At 42.0% G+C, this 27,864-nt stretch overlaps 1 protein-coding gene across 8 annotated transcripts in view; it reads left to right on the top strand.

Annotated features, from left to right (window-relative positions):
* Positions 1-27,864, top strand: part of Atp8a1 (ATPase phospholipid transporting 8A1) — a 226,824-nt gene that overhangs the window by 196,348 nt on the left and 2,612 nt on the right. For all 8 annotated transcript variants that reach the window (XM_031342535.1, XM_031342537.1, XM_031342534.1 and 5 more), the window contains 6 exons: positions 2,473-2,529; positions 3,234-3,341; positions 19,409-19,497; positions 20,191-20,283; positions 25,391-25,482; positions 26,918-27,864. The exon at positions 26,918-27,864 is cut by the window's right edge and continues 2,612 nt beyond it. In XM_031342535.1, the coding sequence (XP_031198395.1) occupies positions 2,473-2,529; positions 3,234-3,341; positions 19,409-19,497; positions 20,191-20,283; positions 25,391-25,482; positions 26,918-27,015 (537 nt within the window). In that variant the 3' untranslated portion in view covers positions 27,016-27,864. The remainder of the gene's footprint in view (positions 1-2,472; positions 2,530-3,233; positions 3,342-19,408; positions 19,498-20,190; positions 20,284-25,390; positions 25,483-26,917) is intronic.

The following is a 27,864-nucleotide window of genomic DNA, read 5'->3' as shown; positions in this document are numbered from 1 at the left end:
TTTTGGAGGGGAAACTGGGAATGGAGAAATTTACATGTAAATAAAGAAAATATCTTAAAAAAAAAATCTTCCACCCTGAAAAAAAAGAGAGAGAGAGAAAACGCTTCTTCGCTCACACTGCCCAAGGTGTGTCAGGTGGACTGACATTGTGGGAAGATGTGGTGATTAATCTTGCACATGATCGCACATTCTAGTTGATGGGATGGCTGCCATCTCTGGACACATGCTCCTGGGCCTCGTTAGGCAGGAAGCTGAAAAGGAGCCTAAGAGCAGTCCTCTTACTCTCTTCTTCAGCTCCTGCCTACAGGTTCTTGCCCTGAGTTCCTGCCCTGACTTTACTCCTTGATACTATAGCCTGTAAGTTGACATTAACCCTTTCCTCCCCGGGGTTATCTTTTTGTCATGGTGTTTATCAGAGCAAGAGAAAGCAAAGTAGAACAGAAACTGGTACCAGAAGCCGGACCTTGTTGTAACAAACTTTGCTATGTTCTATGTTGGGAGCGGCGGCTGGGGGTTATTGTAGAGATTCAGGCTAGAGAGGACACTAAGTACTCAAAAATTAATGGGCTATTCTTTGAGAGCCTAGAAGACAAAAAAAAGTACAGATGATGAGGCCTGGCTCGTGAGGTTTCAGAGGAAAATTTTAGGGTCCCTCAAAGACTCCCAGGTCATTAATATAAAATTTTGACTTTAAAAACCTGCAGTTTCTGGTCAGCTGGAGCTGAAGAATCAGCTGTGATTAACAAGAGACCAGCATCCCTGTAACAGTGGCTTAGCTAGGACAATGGGATGACTGATGCTGGTTAGCTGGGGCTGGAATGTTTGCAGCAGTGATTAAGAAGAGACCAGGATCACTGAGGTGAAATCTTCTGAGAAGTATTTCTTCAGGGTCACGACACAGTGCAGGACCAGTGCCGCACATCAACTGGCTATAGAACTCGGCATATAACACGAAGGGTCTCTCCCACGTGTTTCTGGTTTTGAAGGCATGAATGGGTCACAGAGAGCAGCTGAGGCCGGGTAGTGGGTGAGAGGACTAGAGCCTCCCTAAAGACAGGCCACCAGAAGGCATTGTTGAAGATGCAGCCTCAGCTGACGTGGAGACCCCGGGACTGAAGAGGCCCTGGAGAGAAACTGAGGCTCAGCACTAAGAGAGGCCCTGGGTGAAAGTATGGTTTGAGTTATAGTGGAAGCCCCAGGATTATTGGAGACGCCAGGACTCTGAGATGTCCATCATAGAAAACTAGACCGGGGGAAATGGTGGTAAGGAGACAGTAACACAGCGGCAGCGGTGAAGCAGTCAGAGAGAGGATGCATGCACTCATAGGCTTCCTAGGCTTTTTCCTTCTGGGCCCTCGCCTTACATGACGGCCCTGCCCACACTTGGAATAAGTTTTCCTTTAGACAGTGCGTTCTGGAAATGCCCTCGCAGACAACCCCAGAGTGGTTTACTAGACTCCTACGTGCATCTCCGTCCTCCGGCTAACCACTGAGGCTTCCCTAGGGGAGACACAGAGCAGTCAAAGTAGCTTTCAGAATTACCCCTTGTCTTAGTCAGAATTTCTGTTGCTATATTGAAACACCTTGACCCAAAGCAACGTGGGGAAAGAAAAGGCTTATTTCACCTATTCTTACATACCATTGTTCACCATTGAAGGAAGTCAGGGCAGGGACATGGAGGCAGGAGCTGTTGATGCAGAGGCTGTGGAGGGGTGCTGATTACTGACTTGCTTACCATATCTTGCTCAGCCTGCTTTCTTATAGAACTCAGACCATCAGCCCAGGGGTGGCCCCACCCACAATGGACTGGGCCTTTCCGAAGCAATCACTTATTAAGAAAATGTCCTATAGACTGATTTAACAGAAACATTTTGCCACCTGAGGTTCCTCCCTCTCAGAGGTCTTAAGCTTGGGTCAAGTTGACATTTACTAGCCAGGACCCCAATATAATTGCCCACTGTGGATGGTGTGTCTTTCAAGAAGTGGCTGACTCTCATATCCTACATTTGCAGAATTTATATGTACCTAAAGTTCCAAAGCTGAGACTTAGATTCCTAAACATCTAGTTGTTTTCCTTCTATAATTTATCTTTTAAATCCAGGAAGTCATCTTTTAGCAAAAAACATTCAGTTAAAAACTTTCTGTTAAAAGGAGCTCAAGACCCCGAATTAACATAAGCACATGCTATTGCTATTTGTGAACGGTCCAGAATGCAGATAGAGCACCCTGTGTAGCCCTCTCTAATAAACTCTGAGGCTGTGAATGTGAGCAGAGGCAGGGAAGCCATGCAAATGGCAGCTGTTGCTGTGCCCTAATGAGAGCCATTCACCCGATCCATGAGTCCGTTGAGCACATAGCTGGTTCGATTCAGACCTATTTCTTCGATGGAAGTCTCTCTGTCACTTGATAGACTATAGTACCCATAAAACAATATGTATGAGACAACGTAATATTTTTCCCTTTCTCTTTTAGTTTGTAGTGATAACTGTGTGCTTGAAAGCTGGCCTGGAAACCTCCTATTGGACATGGGTAAGAATATCTCCAACCACATATCTCTTTATTACAAAGCCTAAAGTTCTGATTGTGAAGCATTGGGCATGGAGGGAGAACTAGGGATTATGGGTGGAAAACACTGCGACCCCTCCAGCCTTTGACCGTACACTGTTACCACCTCAAAATGGCGGAGGCATTCAGACTTGTATGCCTTTGCTTTGGGGTATCATAGGATTGGTGTTCCATAGAAACCTATTAGGAAATAATTCCAAAGAACAATTAAATTAGTGAGAGATTTGTCCTTGGACACAAAAGCATAGTCTGAATAAAACAAGTTCCGCTTCCAACATGTTAGTTTTGCAACCTGTCCACTTCCAGGAAGAGAGACTGAATAAAGAAAACAAAATTGTAGCTTGACACTCAAGGGGGGAATTGGAATGAGGAAGTTATATTTGGCACCCCTTGACCTACGGCAGGGTTCTCTCATGTATCTAACATCTTGGAGAACATATGGAGCACAGATAAAGGTGAGTGAAAAATAGCCATAGGACTAAAAGGATAAACGTTAGGGTAGAGAACAGGGTCAATTACAAAACAAATGCATACAATTAGAGCCCATTTCCTGGAGGTTGCATTTTTATGAATGTAATACAGATCAGAAGAGAATCTGTGACTGTTTCAGTAATGGCCGTGTGCTTGGCTGGTTGGGAGTGTCTTGACCCAGATCTCTTTCCTCACAGTTCAGCCACATCGCCATCTGGGGCAGCATCGCACTCTGGGTGGTATTCTTCGGGATCTATTCATCTCTGTGGCCTACCATTCCCATGGCCCCTGACATGTCTGGAGAGGTAATGTGTGCCTTAGAAATGCGTTTCTATTAACAAGCCTGCGTCCTACTCAGCGTGACTTTCCATGGTGTGGGTCTCTATTCAACTAGCACTTGACCACCCTCTAAACTCCACAAGCGGGAGAGATAAATCTCCAACCAGTATTTTAACTTCAACATTTAACTTAAATCTGACTTATCCTTTCATAAACATAACTAGAACGATAAAATATGGTTGTGGGGAACTTGAATCTTGTCATGGATACCCATATAGAAGATGCCATTTTTAAAAATTGGACTATAAATCCACAAGTGCATGTAGGCTAAGAGACTGAGGGAAATGATATGGCTCCTTCTCTGGACCAATCTGTCATTCTGTCTGTTGTCTCTCATTCTGAAAAGAAAGTCAGCTGTCTCTAGATTAAGTGTACATTTCAAGCTGTCTTAATGACATCAGTTTGACTCTCATTTTGAAGGAGTTAAGGCACGTGACATCTCGGCCTTATCATCCTCCGTTTTCAATCCTGTCTTTCAGTTCCTTGTTACACTGGGAGGAATTGAGTTATTAGGTGTTGGTGGGGGAGTGTCAAAAGATCCCCTTTCCTTCAGAAGAGGGTCCAGCAGTAGGAGGGTTTATGATTTCAATTGCAGGAAATTTGACATAAAATGTATAAAAGAAAATGTGGAAAACATTTCGGGATTTCCTGTGACCGCACAGTAACTTGCAAATCAAGGTAATGTGAGCCCTGTTCGGGCTGCTGTTTCGAAGCATTCACAGGAACCCTCCCCGGCGGTTTGCACGTATTCCCTGCCCGTAACTCTGCCTGAGTGCCCTTCACTTTTGACAGTCTGGTTTATAGATCATTTTCATGAAATTTGATCTGACAGCACCCTGCTTTTTATAAATTAACAGAATGCAGACACTATTTTAAAAAAAAATATGGTTAGATTTATTAGAGAGGGGCATTATATACTATTACAGGAAACCAGATGCACAGAGAAGCCTGCTCTTCCCTCCACCGCTCTTCCCTCCACCGAACGTGAAGGTATCTTTTGAAGCACACTGTGAAGCCTAGAAAATTTACAGCATGTGTTTTAAAGAGAGCAGAGAGAAAGCCAAGAAAGCGCCTCCTCTTTGCCTTTGTTTCTAAGTTGTTTTGTTGCTGTTGTTGTTGTTGTTGTTGTTGTTGTTGTTCTGGAAGAGAAAAATGGTTCATGTGTGTGGCATTGTATATCTCCAGTCTCTGATGATGCTGTGTGGGAAACCCAATGTTGCTCGGTCCCTGTGTTGTGATGTCTGCCTGAACTTGCTTTTCCCCAAGCTCAGTTCTAACTGAACCTCTTTCACTGCGCATTAAGTCCCCTTCATGTACCGATGTCTCTGTGTTGATTTTATCTTCAAAATGAGTACCACAGACTTTGCGACACACACCCCCATCACTTAAGAAACTGTGGCTAGTGGATCTGATGACAAGAACTGAGTTTTTGACCACCTACTTCCAGGACAAGTGTAAAGTGTGGTTGGCTTCTAGCCAGCCAAATATAATTCTGCCCCTGCCTGTAGAATTCCTGGTATTACCCAAACACGGAACTTAATATCATCTCCTGAGACGTGCGCCAGCGCTGTGTTTAATTCAAAGTGAAATGAATGTCAGTACTCCATCACAGTTCTGGTCCCTTTGTGGACGGTGGGAACTGCTAATGGGAGCTCTGTTCCTTCCTGCTTTATGACTACTGCAACTTTGGATAAAGTATTTACATAGCTGGTGTGTCATTGAAAATAGGAGGACTGAACTAGTCCAGCTGGAGAATTTACTAGCTTGTCCAAAACATGTCAGTCTCGCTGATCCAAGGAAAAGATTGAGTCCTTAACACTATGCTGCACTCCAGTGCTTGTCACGTATTCTGATGTGTGCGCATATGAGTGTATGTGTGTTCAAATAAACCTCCTCTCCAGCCAAGGGTTTGACAGAACTGCCATTCATGTTGTCAAACATGGGTGGTGTCTGTTTGTTTCTTGAGCAATGGGGTAATAGGATCTCCTGTGCTCAGTTTGTGACATTTCATGATAAGCACAGCCACTGGTTATATGAAAACTCAAGTCTTTTCAGAAAGAAGTGATTTCTCGTGTGTGTGAAATTTTATAAATCCTAAAATTCTATATCTCAATTGACTCTACAGACTATATATACATTTATATGATGTTTTCACCTTTGTGCCAATATTTTATATCTATTATAAGGTTGGGCAAAAATTAGCTGATCATCTTACAGTTTGTTTATTCATCTGATTTTTTTTTTAAAAAAGATTTATTTATTTATTTATATACATTGTAGTTGTCTTCAGATATCCCAGAAGAGGGCGTCAGATCTCATTATGGATGTTTGTGAGCCACCATGTGGGACTTCTGGGATTTGAACTCAGGACCTTCAGAAGAATAGTCAGTGCTCTTAACCACTGAGCCACCTCTCCAGCCCCTCATCTGACCTTCATTACAAAGTCAATGCAGGATATATAGGACAGTACATTATCGTAGGTAACAGCAGTCAACACTAGCTGGCTTGACATGTGTTTTATAATACACATAGTAAAATGCCACCCAGAGCAAGGCCCACAGAATTCCTGACACAGTGAGTAATAACTTTGACACCACCAACAGCAAGGTCACCAGTGCCTGGTCCCTGTCTCCACACTTCCTTCTGAGACTAAATTATATGCATAGGTATGTTCTTAGTTGCCAAAGGCGGTCTTCAAGAAAATGGTATAAGCAGGCTTGGGAGGCTGGGGTACTCTGTGGCCTTAAAGGAGTATTGTCCGAGTAGCGGAGCTACTCCAAAAGGCAGCCAAGATCCGGGAAGCACTGTACCGTCAGTCACCCCAGTGCTGTTGAGCACTCACTTCCCCTCAGGTGCTTTTCCAAGGACTGTACGCAGTGGGTCTGACAAACATCTACTGGGATTCTTCTGTGGCAGCCACTTTTCTAGGCACTGGATTCAGGGATGATGGAAAGCATGCCCTTCCGCAGCTAACTTCTCTGGTAGGAGGAGAAGGACAATGAATAAGTGGAAGGAGGTAAATAAGTGCCGTGCGCATGAGCAGAGAGAAGTGCAGCAGGTACGGGTACCATGTGCCGGATCTCGCACGGTCAGACAAGCAACCATTGGATGAACCTGTCAGACATTAACTTCTGGTTCCCGTCACAAACTTGTTTTAGTAACCAATTTAAAGACGAATCAACTGAGGCACCAAGGAGTTAAGTCTGACCTCCCATAGGGAGTGGCAAAGAAGACACTTCTGTGAATGCTATTTGTCTGGTACTAGATGCTTAGTTAGGACACCATGAGTGTCCCTCCCAATGACTATCTCTCATGGATTTGCATAGAAGACGAAACCTGTTTGCTGTCCTACACTGCAGCTTTTTCAGGGCATTGATGTTGCAAGGGTCATTCAGGGCCACAGCAAGGACCAAATGCTGCATTTGTCTTTGTTTCTTTGTGTATCCACTTGTATAGGACAGGGTTGCCCTAGGGCCCTGTGATGAATGTTAAATGACATCAGTCTAAACTTCTGCTTTGTCTTCTGCAAACAGAAGAAAAACAGAATAGAAGATGCAGAGAGGTAGATTTCAGCTCAGATAACTCTCTTTGTGTATGACATAGGCAGGGGAGGATGCTGGGCTTGCCAAAGTCCAGCTCTGGTGATGGGGGCCTGTTCAGTCACTAGCAGACTGAGGCAAAAAGTTATCCATCCCACAGCTCCATGGTGCCTTCTAGTTCCTACGCATCATCCTCTCCTCTCGCCCCCAACCCCCATGGCTTTTATGGCCTCTCAAGTAGAACAAGTTAAAAGGGCTCAGACTCTCACTCTAGCTCACAGGTTTCAGGGTGTGAATTATACAAGTCAGGCAACTTACAGATACAGGTCCACGCTTCCAACTCAGCCCCATAGGCACTCACATATGGTTCTGGACCGCGTACTCATCTCCACCTTGTGGTTTGTTCTCCTTTGCAGCCTTAGGTGTGTGTGAAGACACTGTTGCTTTCATAGCATATGGACTGGGGAAACCCTTGCTCACAGAGACCGGGAAGAAAGAGAGCAAGTACTTATCACACACACAGTGTGTTCTCCCAGTGACATAGTCATAGCAGGCATGATTCATGCTAGTTAAAAATTCATGTTATCATAAGAGAGAAATTGCCAATAACTAGCCTAGTGACCCAAAGAATGAAGTCCCAACTTTATTTCCGAATACCACTGGTTTCTTCCAAGAGGCTGAAGAACTCTCTATCTTCTCTTGGGTGCCCACTGATGCTCCTACTTCCAGGCAGGAGGACTCTTTGTAGAAGTTAGGTCTGGTTCTTCCTCCCAGCCCTATGTTCCCAAAAATAAAATTCAGACTCAAAATATATTTACAAATATCTTGGCCACATAGCTAGGTTCTTCTTTGACTAGATCATAACTTTAAATAACCCATTGATTCTAAGCTACATTCTATCATGTGTCTGGTTACCTGTGCTGAAAGCACCATGCATCTATAGTTGTCATATCTTCCCAGGCACATCTCCCTTGCTTGACACTATCCCAAAATCCTTTCTGTCTATAGAATGTCCTACCTCCTGCTTCCTGCCTACGCTATAGGCCATCAACTTTATTATTGACAGTACCACATTCATACAGACACAAGCTTTTTTCTCTACAGCTTTTTCCTTTCATCTTGCAGCCATCTTCCTGTTTTCATTTGTCTTGTTATTTCATAGCTTACCCAGAGCCCCAATCAGTTTCCTAAGTTAACCAAGTATGAAACTGTTTCCATCTCTTTAAAAAGTGCCCAGAGTTCTAATCACATGGTACAGCACCCATCTCAATTCAGCTCATCTATAGGAATCCTTCCTTCACCTTCACCATGGAAGTGGAGATGGACCAGCCAGCAAAGGACTTGACAAACAAGCACAGGGGCCAGAGTTCAGTCCCCAGAACCCAGAAGTTTTTGGTTGGTTGGTTGGTTGGTTGGTTGGTTGGTTGGTTGGATAGTTGGATGGATGGATGGTTGGCTGGCTGGATGGTTGGCTTGTTGAATGGATGGATGGATGGATGGATGGATGGATGGATGGATGGATGGATGGATGGATGGATGGATGGATGGATGGATCGATGGATGGATGGATGGATGGACGGACGGACGGACGGACGGATGGTTGGATGGATGGATGGATGGATGGTTGGATGGATGGATGGATGGATGGTTGGTTGGTTTGCTGTTTGGTTGGCTGTTTGGTTGGTTTTGTAAAAGCCAGCAATAGTGTGATGTAATTCCATGCTTGTAAACCCAACACTGGAAAAGACAAAAATAAGCAGGTCACTGGCACACATTGGCCAGCCAGCCTAACCTTCTTAATGAGCTCTAGGCCAAAGACAGATCTGTCTCCAAACCAAGATGGGCCTCTTCCTGCCCCCATAACCACCATGCCCTCAAACATCTGTCCTATTTGCTTTTCTTCCCTCACCTTTTCACCCTGGTTCTTGATGGCTTGTCTCTCAGCCGTAGCAACTATGGAGGCTTAACCCTCACTTAGTACCAGGGTCATAGATCAAAGCATTTCCATTGATGTCTGTATGCTTGGTGAAATGGCCAGTGGTGTCTGCATGTAGCCACCACTGATCATCAGCTGTCTGGAGCTGCCTTTGTCAGTGTTTGGAGAGTTGTTTCATGCAAGCAATCATAGCTTCTTTCCTGGGGACTTGCCAGAGGATCCTCCCCTCAGGACAGGGCACTTGTCCTTCCCTGACTCTAGTTGGTGGCTCTTAGTTGGTGGTAGGATGTTCCCATGTGAAAACATCCCTTCCTAATTTTGCACTGTGTCTCCAACACAGTCATCCTACCTGCCTGCCTGCCTGCCTGCCTGCCTCCCTGCCTGCCTGCCTCCCTGCCTGCAACAATGATCAAATGATAATGACTAACAAATAGCTCAGTGGCCAGAATTTCTACAATGCCATTTTTAGAAGGAATGATGACCTTGGTGGGAGAAAGTGGAGTCTATGAAGTTAGCCAATTGGAGGAAAGTTTTTAAAAATAAAGAAAAAAAAAACAGAGCAACAAGCTTGGCTGAAACTTTAAATGTTTTCTGGCTATGATTTAAGAGGGTGTTTGTTTGTTTGTTTGTGTTTGGTTTTGGTTTCCCCAGAGCTGACTTGTATTTGTTTCACACCAGTACAAAGTTTATGGGGTAAGGAGGGCCCTGAGGAAAAACGCTGTGTCACACAAACATAGGCCAGCCCGCTTCCCAGACTTGGCCAGTTGATGGCACTGGGTATTTTGTTGTTTTGTTTTGTTTTGTTTTGAATTTCCAAAAGAAAATGGGTTTTTGCCAAAATGATTAGTAAACCAGGTTTAAAAAAAAAAGAAATGAAAAGCAGCTATATCGAACTCTATCAGGGGTCATTTCACATCAGGATTAATACCAGAAGCTGGATTGCAACAACAACAACAAAAAAAAAAACTTTTAAATTTATTACAGCTTTGCAGACACACACTGAAAAGTGCCCCTCACTCCCAGCGCCATCTGTTTCTGCTCTCTCGGGCCTCAGGGATCTATAAAACTACCGAAGGAAATTGAAGTTAAGGAAAGAGCATGTGTTTTACAGAATTTCAGATCTCTTGATTGAGGTTTGTAAAGTCCGTCTGAAAAACAGTAAAACTTTTTGTTGGGCCCTTTGGTGTCGTCCCCACCCCCACCCCACCCCCGAGGAAAGACATTAATGAACTACAACATTGATAAGATTTTCCTAAACTGTGCTGTTTCCTATTTCCAACATCATAAATCACACTTCACATGAGGAATGTCCTGCTTAAAATAGTCCTTATCCGCCTATCAGCTCTTAATTACTAGACAGCAATATAATAACTTATTGGTTGGAAGGCTAGGGCTCCCAAGGAGGGGCAGGGTATTTTTTTTATCTGAGATTATTGTGTTAAGCCAAGTATCCTGGAGGGAATCACTTGTTTAAACTTCATCAGATGTTCTTCAGTGAGCCAAGGACAATCACTAACCCATCCAATCAAACATGCCATCGATCACAGTCCCTATGACCCTGACAGTAAGTGGGGCAAGTGGTGGGTTGCCACTTTGAAGCCCTTCTTGTTAAGAAAGGCATGTCTAGAAACGCAAAGGCAGAAGGGATATAAGTACGCCAAACATCATCCTGATTCAGGTCCTCCACGCATGCTTTAAAGTCATCGCTCTCCTCAGAGCCATGAAGAGATGTGGCGGTGTTTTTCATATCCTTGGCGGTGTTTTTTCATATCCTTGGCATCTTCCCCTGGAATGCTGAGCAAGCATCTAACTCACTCTAAGCTCTGTCTTGGGAAGCAGAAAACAGAACTGGGCCTTGCCCATAGGTGATCTCCTTGCTGGTGACGCAGGACGTGACGTCATATCTGTGAGCCAGATGTGGTCCGCCAGATAACTGAGCAAGAGCAGAGTGCAGTCTGTGGCAGAGCTTTAGTTACTCTTTAGAGTAGTTTCCTCTGCATTCCTTTCTTCTGTAATGGTGGTGCGGGGAGGGAAGGGAAGGGGCTTAATGTGTCAGCTACTTCTGTATGTGATGAGATAGTGGCAGTAATTTTATAGAGTAGAACGAAATGGGAAGACAGAGTGCCAAGGACAGGATCAACATAAGCTCAAGAAGGTATTTTTGAAGATGGGACAATTAGGCTGAAACTCTGGTACCTACTGTATGAAAAAGAACATCTCAGGATCAAGAAAAAGAAGGTGTCTCTCTGGTCTAAGGCCCTTCTGTTTAGAGAGTAGAAATACTAAAGTTTGAGATAATGTACCCCTTCTTACACAGTTTGCCCAGTAACAGCATAAGACCTTCAATCCGTATTTTCTCATAATCAAAGTATTTTGTTTCTAACTCTATCCTCATTTTTGTATTGTCTTTATATTTTTAAAACAGCACAATAAGGAAAATCAAAATAAAACTACAACCCTGTTCCTAATTATTTTTACTCTGCTGGGAACTACAGTCTTAGAAAATGGCCCTCAGAGCCACACAGTGCCTGGCATTCTCAATGCCATTTCGGAAGACTGCTCCTTCACAGCACCTTCAGTATGCAGTCAGTATGCAGGGTTGTATAGCCAGGCTTTACTGCTTGGATAAAATCAACTGCCAGTTGATCCAGTCCCAGCTAAAGCCTCCTTTTTCTCTGAGCATCTTCCCTACTGATTTATTTTCGCATTACCTGCTTTATTGAGACCATGGAGAATCGAGAGCAATAGCTTCTTACAGGGCATTCTAACTTCCACGGTGGGAATCTTAAGCCCTTTTCCAGCCCCTCTCCACCTCTAGAACCGTCCACAGAAGAAAAGTGAAAATGCTGTGTGCTTATTCTCTACTATCTTTGTCTGTTTGTTTGCTTGTTTGTTTCTTTGTTTGTTTGTGGTTACCCTAGCAGTGAAAGGTTTTCTCCCTCCCCTGAGTCATCAAGAGCTGCTGGAAATAATTGCAAACATATTGGGGTTTATCCAAAACACCCTTCTCCTTATTTTCTGGATGTTCTGCCCCGTCTATTTTTATGGAGAAAGTAATAATTCATCTTACACAAGAGCAATTCAGCTTAGCTCTGCCAGGATTTATGGAGTGCCTGCATGCCAGGTCCTGTACTGGCTATCAGGAGATCCAAAGTTCACAAACAGGTATGTTCTAGTGTATGTGGAATAAATGGACAGAGAATCCCATGCAAGCTGCTAATAGTAGGAGTGGAAGAGGGAGTGCTTGTCCCCTGCTATCGTTGTAGAAGGCTGCTGAGTTCCACTGTCACCTTCAGTGTCCACATGCTGGGCATCCCCAGGGCATAGGGAAAGAAAAGAGGTCTCCAGGGAGAGAACATTTCAGTAAACACAGGGTTCCATATTGTTAAGGTAGAGAAACCCATGAAGCTCGCTCTGGGCGGTTAAGGATAAACCAGACCACGGAAGTTCCTTGAATTAGCACCCACTTCTTTAAACCACGACAGATGGCTCTGCCAATGGGTTACACAGTATTCCAGAGAGTACCAGAAGCCATAGAAAACAGATTTGGATCAAAGGAAGTGAGAAATAAATGTTAGTAGTTCCTAAGTCACGGAAAACCTGTTTTATAGATCCTGTAATATAATTGTAGACTTGAGAGCATTCACGTCAGCTGAAATATAACAGCATCAGAAGACATTTCTTGATGATAGGTGCCAGAGCATAGAGCAGGCATTTTTTTTTTCCTGTCTTAGATTTTTCTCAGAAGGAAGGTCTCAGCCAGACTCCCCAGGTCAGTAGAGTCTCAGTGAATTTCACATCTCTAAGTGGAAGTTCACGGGAACTTGGCATTTGCTTTGGTTAAAGTGTAAGGTGGCACACTCTCCACGGAGTGCCATCCTCTGGGACTCACAACCCACCATGGTGTTTCACAGCCTGTCACCACAGTGGTACTTTCCTACATATGCAGGTTCAAAGGCCAGCTCTTCAGTGTCTGATAGCTGTTGATCGTGGGAGTCTGACGGGAGCTTCCCAGCATCTGAGATAGTCATGTTATAACAAAGGACATGATAGCATTCTGCGCACACAGGATTTATGTTACACTATAAAAAAATAATGTGGATGCTATGGTTGTATATCTCAAGCTTCCAGGGTAGCAAAGAATAGTTTTGTGTCTCGGGTTTGATGAGGCAGATCCTTCCGGCCACTGGCGATGAGTAGCTGAGGAGGAGATCTCCAGCAGAAAAGACCCCATGGGTGCCTGAGGTTGGGTGGGATGGATTAAAATTGGAATGTGGCCACACACACAGTCTATTTTTTCTTCCAAAGAAATATGCAACTGCAACTATGGGCAGAAAAGAGAGAAGCCACATAGGAAGAAGAGCCAAGAAGTCTCCTATGAGAAGACCTAATACCTGCCATTTGAAGCCAGCCATTGGAATAGTTTGGGGTTTTTGTTGTTTTAATGGTTATTTCATGAGGATGAGGCTTCCTGAGGAGATTAGCAGACACACGGGAAGGAGACGGGAGGACCAGTAAGCTCCCAACATAAACTTAAAAAGAGAGAAATGGGAGCTGAGAGTTTGACTTTGCCCCTCACAGAGCAAACCCTCCTGAGTGTGGAAAGCTAAGCTTAGCCCAAAGCACAGTTACCTTCCCGGCTCTGGATTAGCTGTTTTATAACCACACCCTAAGAAACAGAATCAACTTGCTGATAGAGTTTTCTCTAACATGTTCCCTCCCTGCAAAAAGCCCGAAAGTCTTCAAAGAACAAAAGGATCGAAGAACACGATTAAGTAGCCTGTGTTGGTTTCAACGTTGGGAGTCTGATCCCGAACAGTTTGTTTCCAACATATTTAAGTACAGCACAATTTGGTGAAAACTATTCTGGTGATAATTAACTCCATCCCATGTGTGCAACAAGGCACACAGTAAACTAAGTAAATAGTAAGATGTGACGCCATCAAACTCTTTGTAAAGAACATGTGTTGCCTTCCATAAGGATGGGCTCTACAGATCGGCAAGGAAAAGAAGCTTTCTCTGAGGGTCTGGGGGAGCCACACAGATAGCACAAAGATCACCAGGCTATTAACCGTGTCAGTTCCCGGCCTTCCCATTGGATGACAAGTTATGCATCCCTCTCACTGAAGGAACATTCCCTTGTGGTTGATATTCCAGGTTCCCTAGTTCTTAGTTATCAATGAGCACAAGGGCCTTTGTGTCTCTTACCGTAAATGTGTGTGTGTGTGTGTGTGTGACAGAGAGAGAGAGTTTAGTTTAAATGGAGTTATACCACTTGAGCTGATAGATTAAGAGCTACCAAGTAATAAAAACTCCCTTCGTGAGTTGAGGCTACTAAAACATTACAAGCTATCGACGTTGCCCTTGGTTTCCTCCCAGTCATTGAAGGTAAGTCTTTATAGCTGATGATGCCATATACTTCAGACACAGAAAGATCCAAGCTGGATCCAACCTGGAAGCCTCCTCTCTGAGTATTAGCTTCCTTTATACCAGAAGGTACTATGCAAGCTGCCAAGGAAGAGAAGTAGCCCCAGTATCCTACCTAGCTATGACACCCACGAGGCACAGCGACAATGACCACCATAGCAAGCTATCCCTACAAGGCCACACTTAGCTTCCTCCCTATTCAAGACCTCCAGACTGTCAGCTTTCTCCTCATGGCATTCTGTGGGCAGGATCTTGAAGAACTTAAATAATATTTAATAATCCATATGTGGACAGGCATTGATTCCATCAGCCGCAGGTTATCATCCTGTTAACTGTTGCTATTCACAGCAAAGATCTGTATACTGTTACCTTGGAAAAGCAATCTAAGGTTCATCATTACACTGGCTAAAAACTAACTGCTCATTGGGCTTTTTTACTCCATCTTCTCCATGCCTTGCTTAAGCTGCTGCGCATTTGTCTAAAAGGCTATGGTCACTTCACCACACCTGGGTCCCTGGGGCCTTGTAGGACTGGTGATCACAAGACATAATCATGATACACAGAAGCTGAGTAGAATTTGATGTATAGTGCAGAAACTAAATTATCAAGTTAACAGGAATGACTGACTGTGTTGCCATCTCTTTCCCAAAGGCTAATACATTCCAGGGGGAATCTATGAATTATTGTAGATACAGACCTACAAGCGTCTGTCCCCCAACTGTGATGGTGCATGTTTTTAAATTTGATTTCATTTAGTACGGGTTTGTTTTGGTTTGTTGTAACTGTGGAGAGAAGGTGTCACTGATAGCTTGCTACAACTTTTTAGGACACTAGTCCTGGTCTTGCCTGTCTATTGCGATCCACTCATAGGAAGATGCTCAGAGACTGGCACAGAATCGCACGCATTTGAGACTCATCTTAAGCATGCTTTACCTTCTCACTCACTTCCCTTGAACATGTGGGAGTTCTGCGTATCTATTTATTTTGGAGATTTCCCCCCTCACTATTTTTAAATATAGAAACTCTTATGTAAAGCCTTATCTAGACAATATCATTTCTATCCACTCAGGAATGTTACCCAAGCCTGTTTCATGGGAGTTTTTACATTGGCAATTGTCACTAACATTAATGTATAGCCCTTTGGATTTATATTCTCTTACAAAAAAATAAAAGGAATGAGACAAAAGAGCAAAGAAAGAGAGGGAGGGAAGAAGGAAAGAAGAAAAGTTGTCTGCCTAAGTTTTAAAACCATGCCAAGCATGGTGCCATGTGTCTGTAACCCTCTCCCTCAGAAGGCAGAAGCAGATAGTTCATTTTCAAGTTTAAAGCCAGCCTGGGCTACATAGCAAAAACCTTTACTTTTAAAAAAAGGAAAAAGAAAGAAAAGTCACCAAGTTTTGTAGCACTGTTTTCTTAATAATTTCCCCATACAATTAATATATAATAATTTATATTTTCTCCATTTCTTGTGAACAAATTTATGTGAAACTGGTGTATTTAGCCAAGTCCCTTCCTGTTAGCAAATCTTAGGACCAACACTTTATTAATTTATGTTGACCCATACTGTATGTTGACATTAGAAAATATTGCATAAGACAAGCATGTATATGTATAAAGTGATCAAAAACCATAAAATTTATGGACTGATTTGCACTTAGCTTGACAAGAGAAAACCTCCCTTCCTTATAGCTCATGGGACAGATCACTAGAAAGAACAGGAGATGAGAGTCCGCTAAAGAATTCCAAACATTCAGATAAAGATAGGAGAAGGCATCAATAGTAATGAGTGCAGCCTGCTGCGCTATGGGGCTTGGTCCTTCAACCCACTTAATAGCTGAGGAAGCAGACTGAAAAGTTACTCTCCATGGGGCTTGGTGGCTGTCGTGGGCACTGGTAGACCAAGAGAGACTGTGGGGCACCAGACCTGCTCTAGCTGGGGCACATGGGCTCTCAAAGGTACTTTTCTTTTGAAAGCCGTCTGTATGTAATGGAGTCAGAATAAGCAAGCGCGTCTTCCCAACCTTTTTAGTGGCGAAGTCTGAGACAGACAAGAACTGTACAGCCAGCCGAGCAGGGGTGGCGCATGCCTTTAATCCCAGCACTTGGGAGGCAGAGGCAGGCAGATTTCTGAGTTCGAGGCCAGCCTGGGGGGGTTGGGTGTGGGGAGTGAGTTCCAGGACGGCCAGGGCTACACAGAGAAACCCTGACTCAAAAAAAAAAAAAAAAAAAAAAAAAAAAAAAAAAAAAAAAAAAAAAGAAAGAAAGAAAGAAAGAAAAGAAAAGAACTGTGCAGCCAAAGGTTTACCTGCAGGCAGCAAATTTGAGTTCTCTCCGTTCTGTAGGGCTGAACTTGGGCAAGCTGATTGTGAAGAACATCTCTCTGGTGTGGAAAGGCTGGCGTTCCCCCCCACTGTGGGTCAGGGAACAAGACGATAACTAGTCCTAGTCCCGCATCTCCACTGGGCTAGTTGCACAATAAGCTGATGGTTTTTTTTTCAAGTACTCTTCTGCAAGTTTGTGTGAAAATGTGAGCGTTTCCCCTGCCTGGATTGCATATTCCATTAGAGTTAGCCCTAGTTTATTTTGAAGCCCTAGGGCTCCCACCTGGATCCTGGGGCCCCCATAGAGACAAGCTGTTACTTGTTCCCCAGGCAGGGCACAGGCAGGCCTGCTCTGTACTAACCACAAGGCCCTAAGCGCTTAAGACCCCCTCCTCAAGCCCCTCCGCTTTTGTGACAAATTCCGTTAGTTTCACAAAACCTGGAAGAGGACAAGGGACACTTGGCACTACCCCCCAATCTCCCACATTCAGGACCATTTGCAAACTGCTCTAAAGGGAAGCCCCAGACCAACCAGGGACAGATGCTCCCATAAGCACCATTGTCTGAGCAAGGCTTGCCTTTTTCCCAACTGACCTGCCTGCAAGTGGGGAAATGTGAAAAGTTAGAGACAAACTGGCTTCCACAGAGGGAGGGGAGCTTTCTGGTACAGAAAGGAAGGAAATACCTCTGTGGGATTTCATTTTTTTTCCCCTCCTCTTCATCCAAAAAAATACAAAGAGACTCTCTGTCTTAAATGGGGACGTCGGCTTTAAATCTTTTAGGTTTGGATTAACGCTGCAGAAGAAAAAAAAAAATCTGACAGGCTTTCAGATATGACTCAAAAAAGTCCCCCCCCCCCTTCAATTCATGTTGTTCATTTGTAAAGCCAAAGGCTTGTAGCTGAATAGTGGGCTATAGTTACGCCCCTCCGTCATTAGCATGACAATGGTCAGAATTAGCAGCCCGCAGGATCCAAGTTTTTCTTGTCTGCAGAGACTTTAACTCGAGGTTAATACATGGTGGCCAAAGGCAAGAAGAAATCTTTTCTTCTCTTGCCCTCAACGTTAAAATACATTAAAAGAAAGCCAAGCAAACGTGTTTTCTCGGTTATATGACTTAGCATCTCATCTTACCCTTTTCCCCAGAAAGAAAAAGTTATGAAAGGGTTTTTGTTTTGTTTAGGGTTTTGGGTTTTGTTTTGTTTTCTAATAGCTGTTACCTTCCTTGAAAGCGTCCTTGAATGGAAACAAAGGCCCTCGAGGTGATAGACATTTCCTGTTACATAGTTACTGTTGGTTTTCACTATTGAGGATGTCAACAAACGTGGCCCAGATCATGTTTTGCTTATTAAATAAAGTGACTTTTATGGGCATATTTCTCACTAGTTGATGTCTAGAATATGGATGCTGTTCTTCAGAACCCATGCAACAGATTTTATTTTCAGAGATTTCTTTTTTTTTTTTTTTTTTTTTTTTTTTTTTTTTTACTGATGGCATGCTTTTATTTTAAATGGGCAAAGATGTCAGCCCCATATTACAGAGGCAGGGGGAACCTTAGCATCCTTGAGTGGCAGTCCATATCAGCAGCCTGTATTCATGTAGAAAAAATGAGAGTAGTTCCTGGTACCCCTTTGAGAGTCAAAATGAAAAGGGGGCCCAAGTCATAATTTAAAATTAATTATCTTCCTATATGGTGAAGATTGACTGACTAGGACTGTGCATAATTGTTACTGTACCTAGAATTAAATGCTAGATCATTTTTATTCCTGAATTCAGGTTTAAAAAACAAACAAAAAAAAAAAAACCAACCCTTCTTGTAATAATTTGTAGCAAGATGTAAATGTATGTTAATTGACAACTTTGTATTTTAATATAATAGTATATTTACAGCCGAAATGAGTACTATAGACTTGCCCTTGAGAAGCAAGTCAACTCACAGAAGTGAAACCAAAATATATCTTTTATTGTGCAAACCAGTTTTTTTAAACTCTGTGTAATCCAACTTTGTAACGATGATATTTTAAATCACAAGTAATAGAATTTTTTATTTTTTTAAAATCATAGAACAATTTTTGTTTATAGTCTAACAGGCTCTGATACACAATTTAAGATTTAATATTATTGGATAATTAAAATTAATTTTTAAGTTTCACATACTAGATATTTGGGTTGACTTTTGGGTTGATAAAATTTATGTAAATTATTAAGCCAAAATATGCTTATGTCTATCCACTCGCCCAAAATAATCAAGTTGTTACCTTCATAGATATCTTAATTTGATTGCACCATTGTCATAATATGTCTGGATGATTTTTAATTGGCTTGCAATGTGATAAGTATAAAGTTAATTTTCATGTGCCAGAATTAGTAAATTTTGTTTCTAAATATGAATTATCTTATATGCCATTTGATTTCATTTAAATCAAGAGTATGTTTGACTTCTTCAGAAAGATTGATAATGATGCTCTATTGGAAAAGGTCAAAATTTACATTTCATATCACAATTTATTAAATCCATATATATGTATATATATATATATGTTTATTATATATGTATACCTATATATACATATATCTGAAAAGATTTGATTCATGATTAAACCTTCTCCATCAGCTACTTAAGAGGGAAAAGGTGCGTAAAGGCATGTCTTGACAAATATGGCTTTTAATTACAAACATCTGAAGAGTTTGAATTGAGAGTATCGTCTTTTCCCTTATAAAATGCTATTTAAGCTACCTTACTTAGGCTAATCGTGATCAGTGTGTGTCCCCGCTCTGCGGACGTGTCAGCTGTCTGTGTGATGTTCGCAGGCCGCCATGCTCTTCAGCTCTGGAGTCTTCTGGGTAGGCTTGCTCTCCATTCCCGTGGCGTCCTTGCTTCTGGATGTTCTATACAAAGTGTGAGTATGTGATCTTTTGGCTAAATATGCAAGAACACGCACGCATGCCATCCCTCGGGGCTCTGTGGTCCCCAAACGTGTAAACTGTGCAAACGAGGTGCCAGTGGTGTTTACTGATTTTTAAAGAAGGAAGGCATGATTCAAGAATGAGAAAACTAAATTTGTTTTAAAAGCAAAATGAAAAATAAAGTGGGCACGTTTGGGTGACATCAAGGAGAAGCGCCTTGATTGGATTGGAGAAAATGTCATCAGAAAATATCTGTTCTTTAGCAATCACTTGCAAAACTTCAAAATAGAAAGGAAAAGAAGTTTTTACCTCCAAACATGTTTGTTAGGAATTATGAAAAGAAATTTCTTGCTTCCCTGGTTCTAAATATATATAACATATAAAGGCAACAAAAACTTTGTGATTTTTATTAATAGTTATGTTTTAAAATTATGTTTTCTTTTAATATAGTTATTAAAGTTAATGATATGTTTATTTAGTAGCTATTTTAGTATTATAAATCTCAATTATTTGTTAAGACTATTGCCCCTATCTTGCTAAATAAAAGCGTCCTAACTTTCTAAGATTTGTGAAAGCTCATTTGTCCCTTGTTAAGGCCGTGCTTGCCAATGACCTGACAGTAAGCCACATGTCCACATCCTTGTCTTCCTAGGAGAATTCCCATGCAAATCCTTTTCTCCCCACAGCATCAAGAGGACGGCCTTTAAAACATTAGTGGATGAAGTTCAGGAGCTCGAGGCGAAATCTCAAGACCCAGGCGCAGTCGTGCTTGGGAAAAGGTAAAAGGCAAATGGGATATGTTCTTTCAGAAGAGGATTTTATACTCTGTTTTTACCAGTGGTGGGAAAGTAAGCTGTATAGCTAGCATTCATCATCTGACTTGGGACGGGTGGTATTGTTGACAGATTTTGGAATCAGATAGGTATGGACTCAAGTCAGATCTGTCATTAAATGGTGTGTTGTCTTAGACAAGTTCTTAATGAACTGAGCCTCAATATTTTTCATCAATAAATTGGGACTCACATGCCTACTTTAAAGTGGCTGTAAGACTTAAGGGAAACAAGGAAAAACTGACCTTTAGTCACAGCACTTAGATGGCTGTGGCAAATAATCAAAAGTTTGAGGCCAGCCTCAGCTGCATGAGAAATTTCAGGCCAACCTCAGTTACCTATTAAGGCCTCGTCTCCAAAGACAAACTAAAGAACTGAAAGAAAGACTATAAAATATGTAGCAGTGTCAAGTGTTTGTCACTTTATAACAAAATTTTAAATGGAAAAGAATTTATATTTCGAAACAGTATTAATAATTTTTAAAGGTCCACAATAGGAGTAATGGCTTGCATCTTCAGCTCAATGTGTTCTTAGGAACCAGCCTAGATCCAGGTCATCCAAAGAGTGAGTTCCACTATCCAGGGTTTTTTCCTGACCACTACATCCTCCAAAACCACAAGGCTAGATGGCAGATAAATCTACTAAATACACAAAACATTATTAAAAGAAAATCAACTAAAAGCAATCTTGAATAAAACATAACTACAACAATAGCACTGGGGATTCGCTTCATTTTTTCTCATCCTACTAACCAGCCTACTAAGGTCCATAGGAAACATTTTTTTTTTAATCAAGCAGCATGTCACTTTAGTCTTGCTTCAGCATTTTTATTCAGTGTGACACACTAGGATTGATGTCAGAGTAAGAGCTGAAGCTGAGGCCCTGGCCTCCGATCCTTACAGCCTCTATTGGTTCAGAGCAGCCCTTGAAACACTACTATGGAACTCAGTGTTGAACATAATGGCTCCAGCATATCTCCAGTACACCTGGTCATCTGGGCTCCTCACTTGTGGTCTGTATACACAGACTCACTGTACCCAGACATCAGCACAATGCAAACAGGTCCTGTCCAGTTAAGAACACAAGGACTTGGAGAGTTTGGGTCCCTAAGATTGTCAGCCGTAAGCCTAGGCCAGCTGATTGAAGAGGTCCTGCTCCAAAGCACGATTCTGCATCACAGGGTTATCATACAAAAGCACCTTTTCTGTGACCTGGCACCTACATTCTTTCTATCTTTGTTTTCTCCCTTTCTTTCAGTGATACAAAGGGTAAGGAAACATTCTAGCTATAAAACTAAATAAAGCTTATGTAGTAAGAATTAGGAGAGAAAGGCCACTGATGGTATACTGTTTCTGTCCTTCAAGTATATTCTCCTTTGCAAGTATGTTGCCAAGGCCTGCACTAGCCCCTCCTCGGCATGTACCAGGTACTGAGATGGTCAGCTAGGACTGAAATGATGGTCTCTATACCCTAACCATCCTGTGAGTCAGCCGTGTGTGTAGCCTCTTCCGTTATATAAAATGTAAATCAGTGGGGGCTGGAAAGAGAGCTTAGGGGTCAAGAGCACTTGTTACTCTTGCACAGGACCTGCTTTGGGCACCCAGCACCCACATGGCAGCTCACAACTATCAATAAATCCAATTCCATGGCTCTGTCATCCCCTTTTGACTTCCACCAACACCAGGCATATATGCTGTGCACATACATACAGGCAGACAAAGCACAAGACACATAAAATAAAATCCATGGGTGAATATAAACCAGAAAGAAATGGATTATACCCCCATAGAACCACTCTGTTAAAAAAGACTTCAGATATCCTCCCCCCCACCCCACGCAGTTTTCCCAACTCATTTGCCTTTTTTAGATATCTACTCGGCTTTCCTCCAGGAATGAGTTAGGTAAACTGACTAAATACTACAAGCCAAGCCGTGGTCCAGCACATACCCACATTCTTGCTGCTCCCTGGTGATCAAGGAGACCATGGTGGCTTCCTGCTAAAAAGCAGCTCAAGGAGGGGCAAAGCAGAAGGACCTGTAGGAGACAGCAACAGGACAGGAAACCTAGACGTTTGCAGGTTAACATCATGACATTTATCAAACAGCCATAACAACTGAATGTGAATTCAAAAACCGGAGGCCAGAGCTGGAAGACAGCTTAATGGAGAAGAGCATTCGATGTGCAAGTGTTAGGACTGGGGGAACGTCTCCAGCACCATATTAATTAGCAATCAAGAAAATGCCCCACAGAGTTGCCCCCAGGCCAGCCTCATGGAAGTGGTTCCTCAGTTGAGATTCCCTCTTCTTGTGTATGTCTAGGTTTATGTCAAGTTGATAAAAACTAACCAGCTCACCAAACCAATAAATGCCACTTTACTGTCCTTCAAAAGTGACCAAAATTCCTTTAAAAATGATACATTCTTTGACTGTATATGAGTTTTTACCAACAGTCACATATTTCAGTGTTTCTAGAAGAAATACTATATTTAAACAGTATCTTTTCATTCACTTCCAGCAAATACCTAAGTTACATGGCTGTCATGAGTTAGAAATAAAGCAACAATGTTTAAGTGATAGTTACTGTGTGATTGCATTAAACAGACTTGGAATTTGCATATCTTGGTATGTAAATGAAAGACCCTACAAGACTAAGTGAAACTACTTCCATAATAGATGTGGTTTTAGTGCGGCTAGATCTTGTTCCTTCTCTTTCTCTCTTCTGTCACACTGAGTAAAGCTATCCAACAACAAAACCCCTAAACTTTTACTATACTTATTTAATATGTTATCCACATATTATAATGGGACCCAGTAGTAATCTTAGTCCCCATAAACTTGGATGATATAAAGTGCATCAATTTTGAAATGATAAATGATTTCCTATGGGTAGAATAGAGACAGAAATCCAGCTCACCATCACTTCTAATTTATGAAGCACCCTGCTGCAGATGGCATTTATATTCTAGAGTGGGGACTCTGCTGCAGAGAACGAAAGCAGAAAACACAGAGTCACCAAGGAAAGAATGTGACAACAAAAATGTACTTGTTTTCTCAGCATGAGCTGGAATGAGGAATTAAAACCCATGTGCAGCAGTAGCTCTCTCACACCATCCCAAGGTTAAGTACAAATGGAGGCATCAAAAAAAAAAATGATCCTTACAAATTAGCTTTTCTAATAAAATCCCTGGGGTCTTGGGGACAGGGGTGGGAGGGGCCAGCACTTCTTGACTGCTTCCTAAGTGTCAATCACTTTGCTGACAAGTGGCTAAACCCTCCCTGTGTGCCAGAGTTATGTATTGTCCTCCCCATTATAAGTGAAATGACCAAGGAAGGTTTGTCTACCGTGACCCGGCTTACAAGTAGCAGACTCAGAATGGAGTCAAAAACAGACATCAAGGACTACGCTCTTTCCTGATGGATGTGCTTCTTTCCCAAGAAGGTTTCAGTGCTGACAGACAGACAGACAGACAGACAGATAGCAGAAAAAAGCAGCATGCTTTGTATATCAGTTGCTGAACTATAGAGGATAAAGTCCATCCCTAGACTTCTTCAAGTATTGGAAGGCCACCCCAAAACCTAGAAAAAGAATCTGGGGAAGAAGCTGCCAGAATTTTCCTTTGCAATCCTCAGATTGCCCCATGCTCAATGCCCACTCTCAAAAACTCCCCAAGGAGTCAGCCATTTTAGTGGCCTTGTGTCCCGAAGCCTGTGGTGTAGATCATTTAAAGAGAAGGGGAAGGGGAATGGGCCTCATGGAAGATGACCCTTCCCCTTTGTGTGTGGCAGAAAGGTTTACAACTAACTGCATGGACGCTGGACTGTTCCATGAATTCATTTTCTTTTTTTAATGGAGCTAATTCCCAGTGACAATAAACTATGTCTCGTAAGTTCCAGTTAGTAACCCTGGGCTTCAAAAACTATGTAAGAGAGATTAATACAAATGTCAACATTTCTAAACAGTTCCCTTCAATTTTTGCCTAAATGTCTATGTAATTCATCTCTACAATGGGGGAGATTTTTTTTTTTATGTATGTGTATATGATAAAGATAATTCCATTTCTGGCTTTCAGAAAAAGTGGCAAAACACAGAACTAAGATAATTAACAGCAGCTTAACTAAAGTTTGTATAGTGAGGAGAAGAACAAGATGGGAATTTTTTTTCCGCTGATGCATTTCCAGTTGTTAAAACACGCTTGTGTGAGCCATTCACTTCAGTTCACACAGACACCTGCATCCCACCTATGCTGACTGCTCTTTACTATCAAGGAGCATTGAATAAATCAGCTGCTAGAGAAACGGCGTAATTAGTAAGATGGAGAAGGTGAGCATGTGTCCGAATTGCTCAGATTCTTCTATCCAGCAAATGTTTGGATTCCTGTTATGAGTCACTACGCTGCATGTAGCAGAAGAACGCGTGCTCAATTCCATGGATCTCTCTGTGGAGGCCAGGCTAAGCGTTTATGGATTCTTGTTGCTTTTTCTAACATAATTATTTTCTAAATAAAAAAAACAATTTGTATTTTAAAATGAAATTAACATACTTAAGCCATGTTGGAGTGGTAGTGGGATTTTTCTGACTAAAAAGGATTAAGATTTTGCCCTTTATATTTCTTTTTTTTTCATTTCTTTAATATAACTAAAACTGTCATTTTATGTCAGAGTATGTCAGGGTATGAGCAAGATACAGTATGGCTAAGATAGCTGCTTTTAAACTCTAAAAGTTCTGTATTTACAATACATACAGTAAGCCAATCAAGATTGTAGGTGATTTGGCAACGTTTTACTACTTGTATTAAGCAGATTCTGTATCCGTTTGATTTAGATATAATGGTGCTGGGTCCAGAAACCTTATTTTTCCTAGATTACCATGGGGGAAATGGCTTCAAAAGTCTCTATAAACACTTAAGATCTCATTTGCTATCTGGGGAAATAGAATAAAAAAACGAAGTTTGTAGTGCAGAGTCTCGGGCTTTTGTTCTGTCTAGCTCTGCTGAGCTGAGGAGACTGGGGCTCCCTGAGCTGACAGTGTGTCTCACACTTTTGTGCCTGCTCCACAGCCTCACGGAGAGGGCACAGCTGCTCAAGAATGTCTTTAAGAAGAACCATGTGAATCTGTACCGCTCTGAGTCCTTGCAACAGAACCTGCTCCGTGAGTATTGGAATTTTGATTAAATGAACTCTGCTCTGCTCTGCAGATCCCAGCATGCAGCAGAGCCGTATGTTCAATTTGCCCCATATTTAACTATTTAAAATTCATGATTTAAAATGTTGCAACCTGATATATAAAAACCAATGGTTGGTGAACAAACCCATGGGCTACACCATCTCCCAGTTAGTAATGAATTTTAAAATGCTGCTGCCTTTCCATTCCTTGGAGCCTTAAATCTTAAAAAGAAACTGTAAGATAAATCTTAACTCTTAAAAGCTGCCTGTGTTGTTATCTTTTCTACATGAATAACTCTGCCAGAGTCTTTTCAGCTATCATACAATGCAAAGAAACATATATTTTCCCCTTCAAAAATATTTATGCATATTTAGAGTTGGAAGAAGTTATTAGGCATCTCACCCTCTTAACATTTCAAGGACCTGAAAGAGAACATAATATATACAGCCCTATAGTAAATTTATTGGTGTCAGTAATATATCTTTTATTTTGTGTTTCCACATGTAATTTATTTTCCTTTATACCCATGTTTAGTGCTTTTGGACTTTATATATCAAGGGGCCTTTTCCAAAGATGTGATCCCCCTACGGGTCATCTCCTCCCTATACCCCCACTGACTATATATATAAAACATCAGTGACATGTGTGTGTGTGTGTGTACTGGGAGGCAAAGAGGATGTCATATAAAGAAAACGGGCCTCTCTTCTACCACTGGCAATTTCCATGTGTTCTCCTTTCCCTCCTCAGTGCCATTAATTAACAAATGGTCATGTATCTATTTATAGAGAATAACAAATAATCATGTATCCATTTATAGAGAATAACAAATAATCATGTATCTATTTATAGAGTAACAAATAATCATGTATCTATTTATAGAGTAACAAATAATCATGTATCTATTTATAGATAATAACAATGATCGTGTATTTGTAGAGAACAACAAATGATCATGTATCTATATGTAGAAAATAACAAATATGTATCTATAGAGAATAGGGTAGTGTTTTCATGTGTGTGCTCATGGTAGAATAATTTAATCAAGCTAATTAATACATCCCTCTGCTCACCTACTCCAACCTTCTCACTCACTTAGCACCTGCCTAAAAATGTATCTAATGCCCTGTTCAGACTCTGAGCTCTTCCAGTCACCGGGAAGCAAAGGTGAAGGGAGTGGACTTGCTAGTGGTGGCTCCAAGGCCCAAGGGAGGTTTGCCAGCTTCAGCCTAGTGTAATGGGAAGCAGAATTTAGAGGATCCACACTGGCAGCCACTGGCCCTTCCGCTCTTCCTTTTTGCTGCTGAACTTGTGTCTCTTCCAGTTGTTAAACACGAGTGCCCCAGCAGATAGTGGAACACTGTAGCTGACAGTAATTTCCAGTGAGTTCACAAACTGATTTCTGCTCTTTCATTGCTTACAGACGGCTATGCTTTCTCTCAAGATGAAAACGGCATCGTCTCACAGTCTGAAGTGATTAGAGCCTATGATACCACGAAACAGAGGCCTGATGAGTGGTGATTGGCAGGCCTAAGCCACCAGCCCCCCCTACTGTGTCTCTGAGGAGAGCTGTCACAGTCTAAGGTCATCACTGCAACCTGCTGACCAATGCCAGTCTGGTCCATGGGGAGAGAAAGTGGATCTGAGCTCATCTCACTGATGGATTTCAAGGACACAGCACTATGTGACTGCTGTAACACCATTGTCCTCGAATGTCCTCAAGTACCTGCTAAGGCTTTGTAAACCGATATTGGAAATTACCTTGTGTCTTGCCAGAGTGCTTTCTCAAAATGGGGACAGGTCAGTGTTCACAAGCTGTCCCTCTGGGGCTGTAACTAGCGTTCACTGGCTCAACCCCCAGTCAATCAACCATTTAAAAGAAACAACAACCACAACTCAGAAATGATGTTAAGGGAAGGACTATCGCTATCCAGACTTAGAGTTCGGGATAGGCTGAAATAAGCCAGCTCACTCTACGGAGCACTTCTAAAAAAGGCATTAATACGTGTTTGTGTCAAAGAGTGTCTTGCTAAGTGTTTGCCAAAGACGTTCAGTGTGTGCGTTTCTCATTCAGTAGTCATCTACCCAGAAATTTAAAAGAAAGGTTTTTTTTTTCATGGTACCTCTGTACGATCTGCATGCTTTGACTTTTCAAACATGAGCGTGACTTAAAAATTTGAGCATTTCCAGGCGTTTGCTACTAAAATCTGTGATGTCGCACCTTCAGCCTTACAACCGCTTCTCTGTCGATTGTCTTCTTTGTTTGTTCCAGTCGGAAGGACGTGTGTCCGTGTGACTTGTTATGATGCTGACTTTCTTTTTTAATTGTACTGTCTGTCATTTCTGATGAACTTTAGACTCCTTTAGATG

Source organism: Mastomys coucha, unplaced genomic scaffold (assembly GCF_008632895.1).
Source record: "Mastomys coucha isolate ucsf_1 unplaced genomic scaffold, UCSF_Mcou_1 pScaffold22, whole genome shotgun sequence".
Taxonomy (NCBI): Eukaryota; Metazoa; Chordata; class Mammalia; order Rodentia; family Muridae; genus Mastomys; species Mastomys coucha.
The sequence above is the reverse complement of the archived record's forward strand: the minus strand, read 5'-3'. Positions and strand labels throughout refer to the sequence as shown.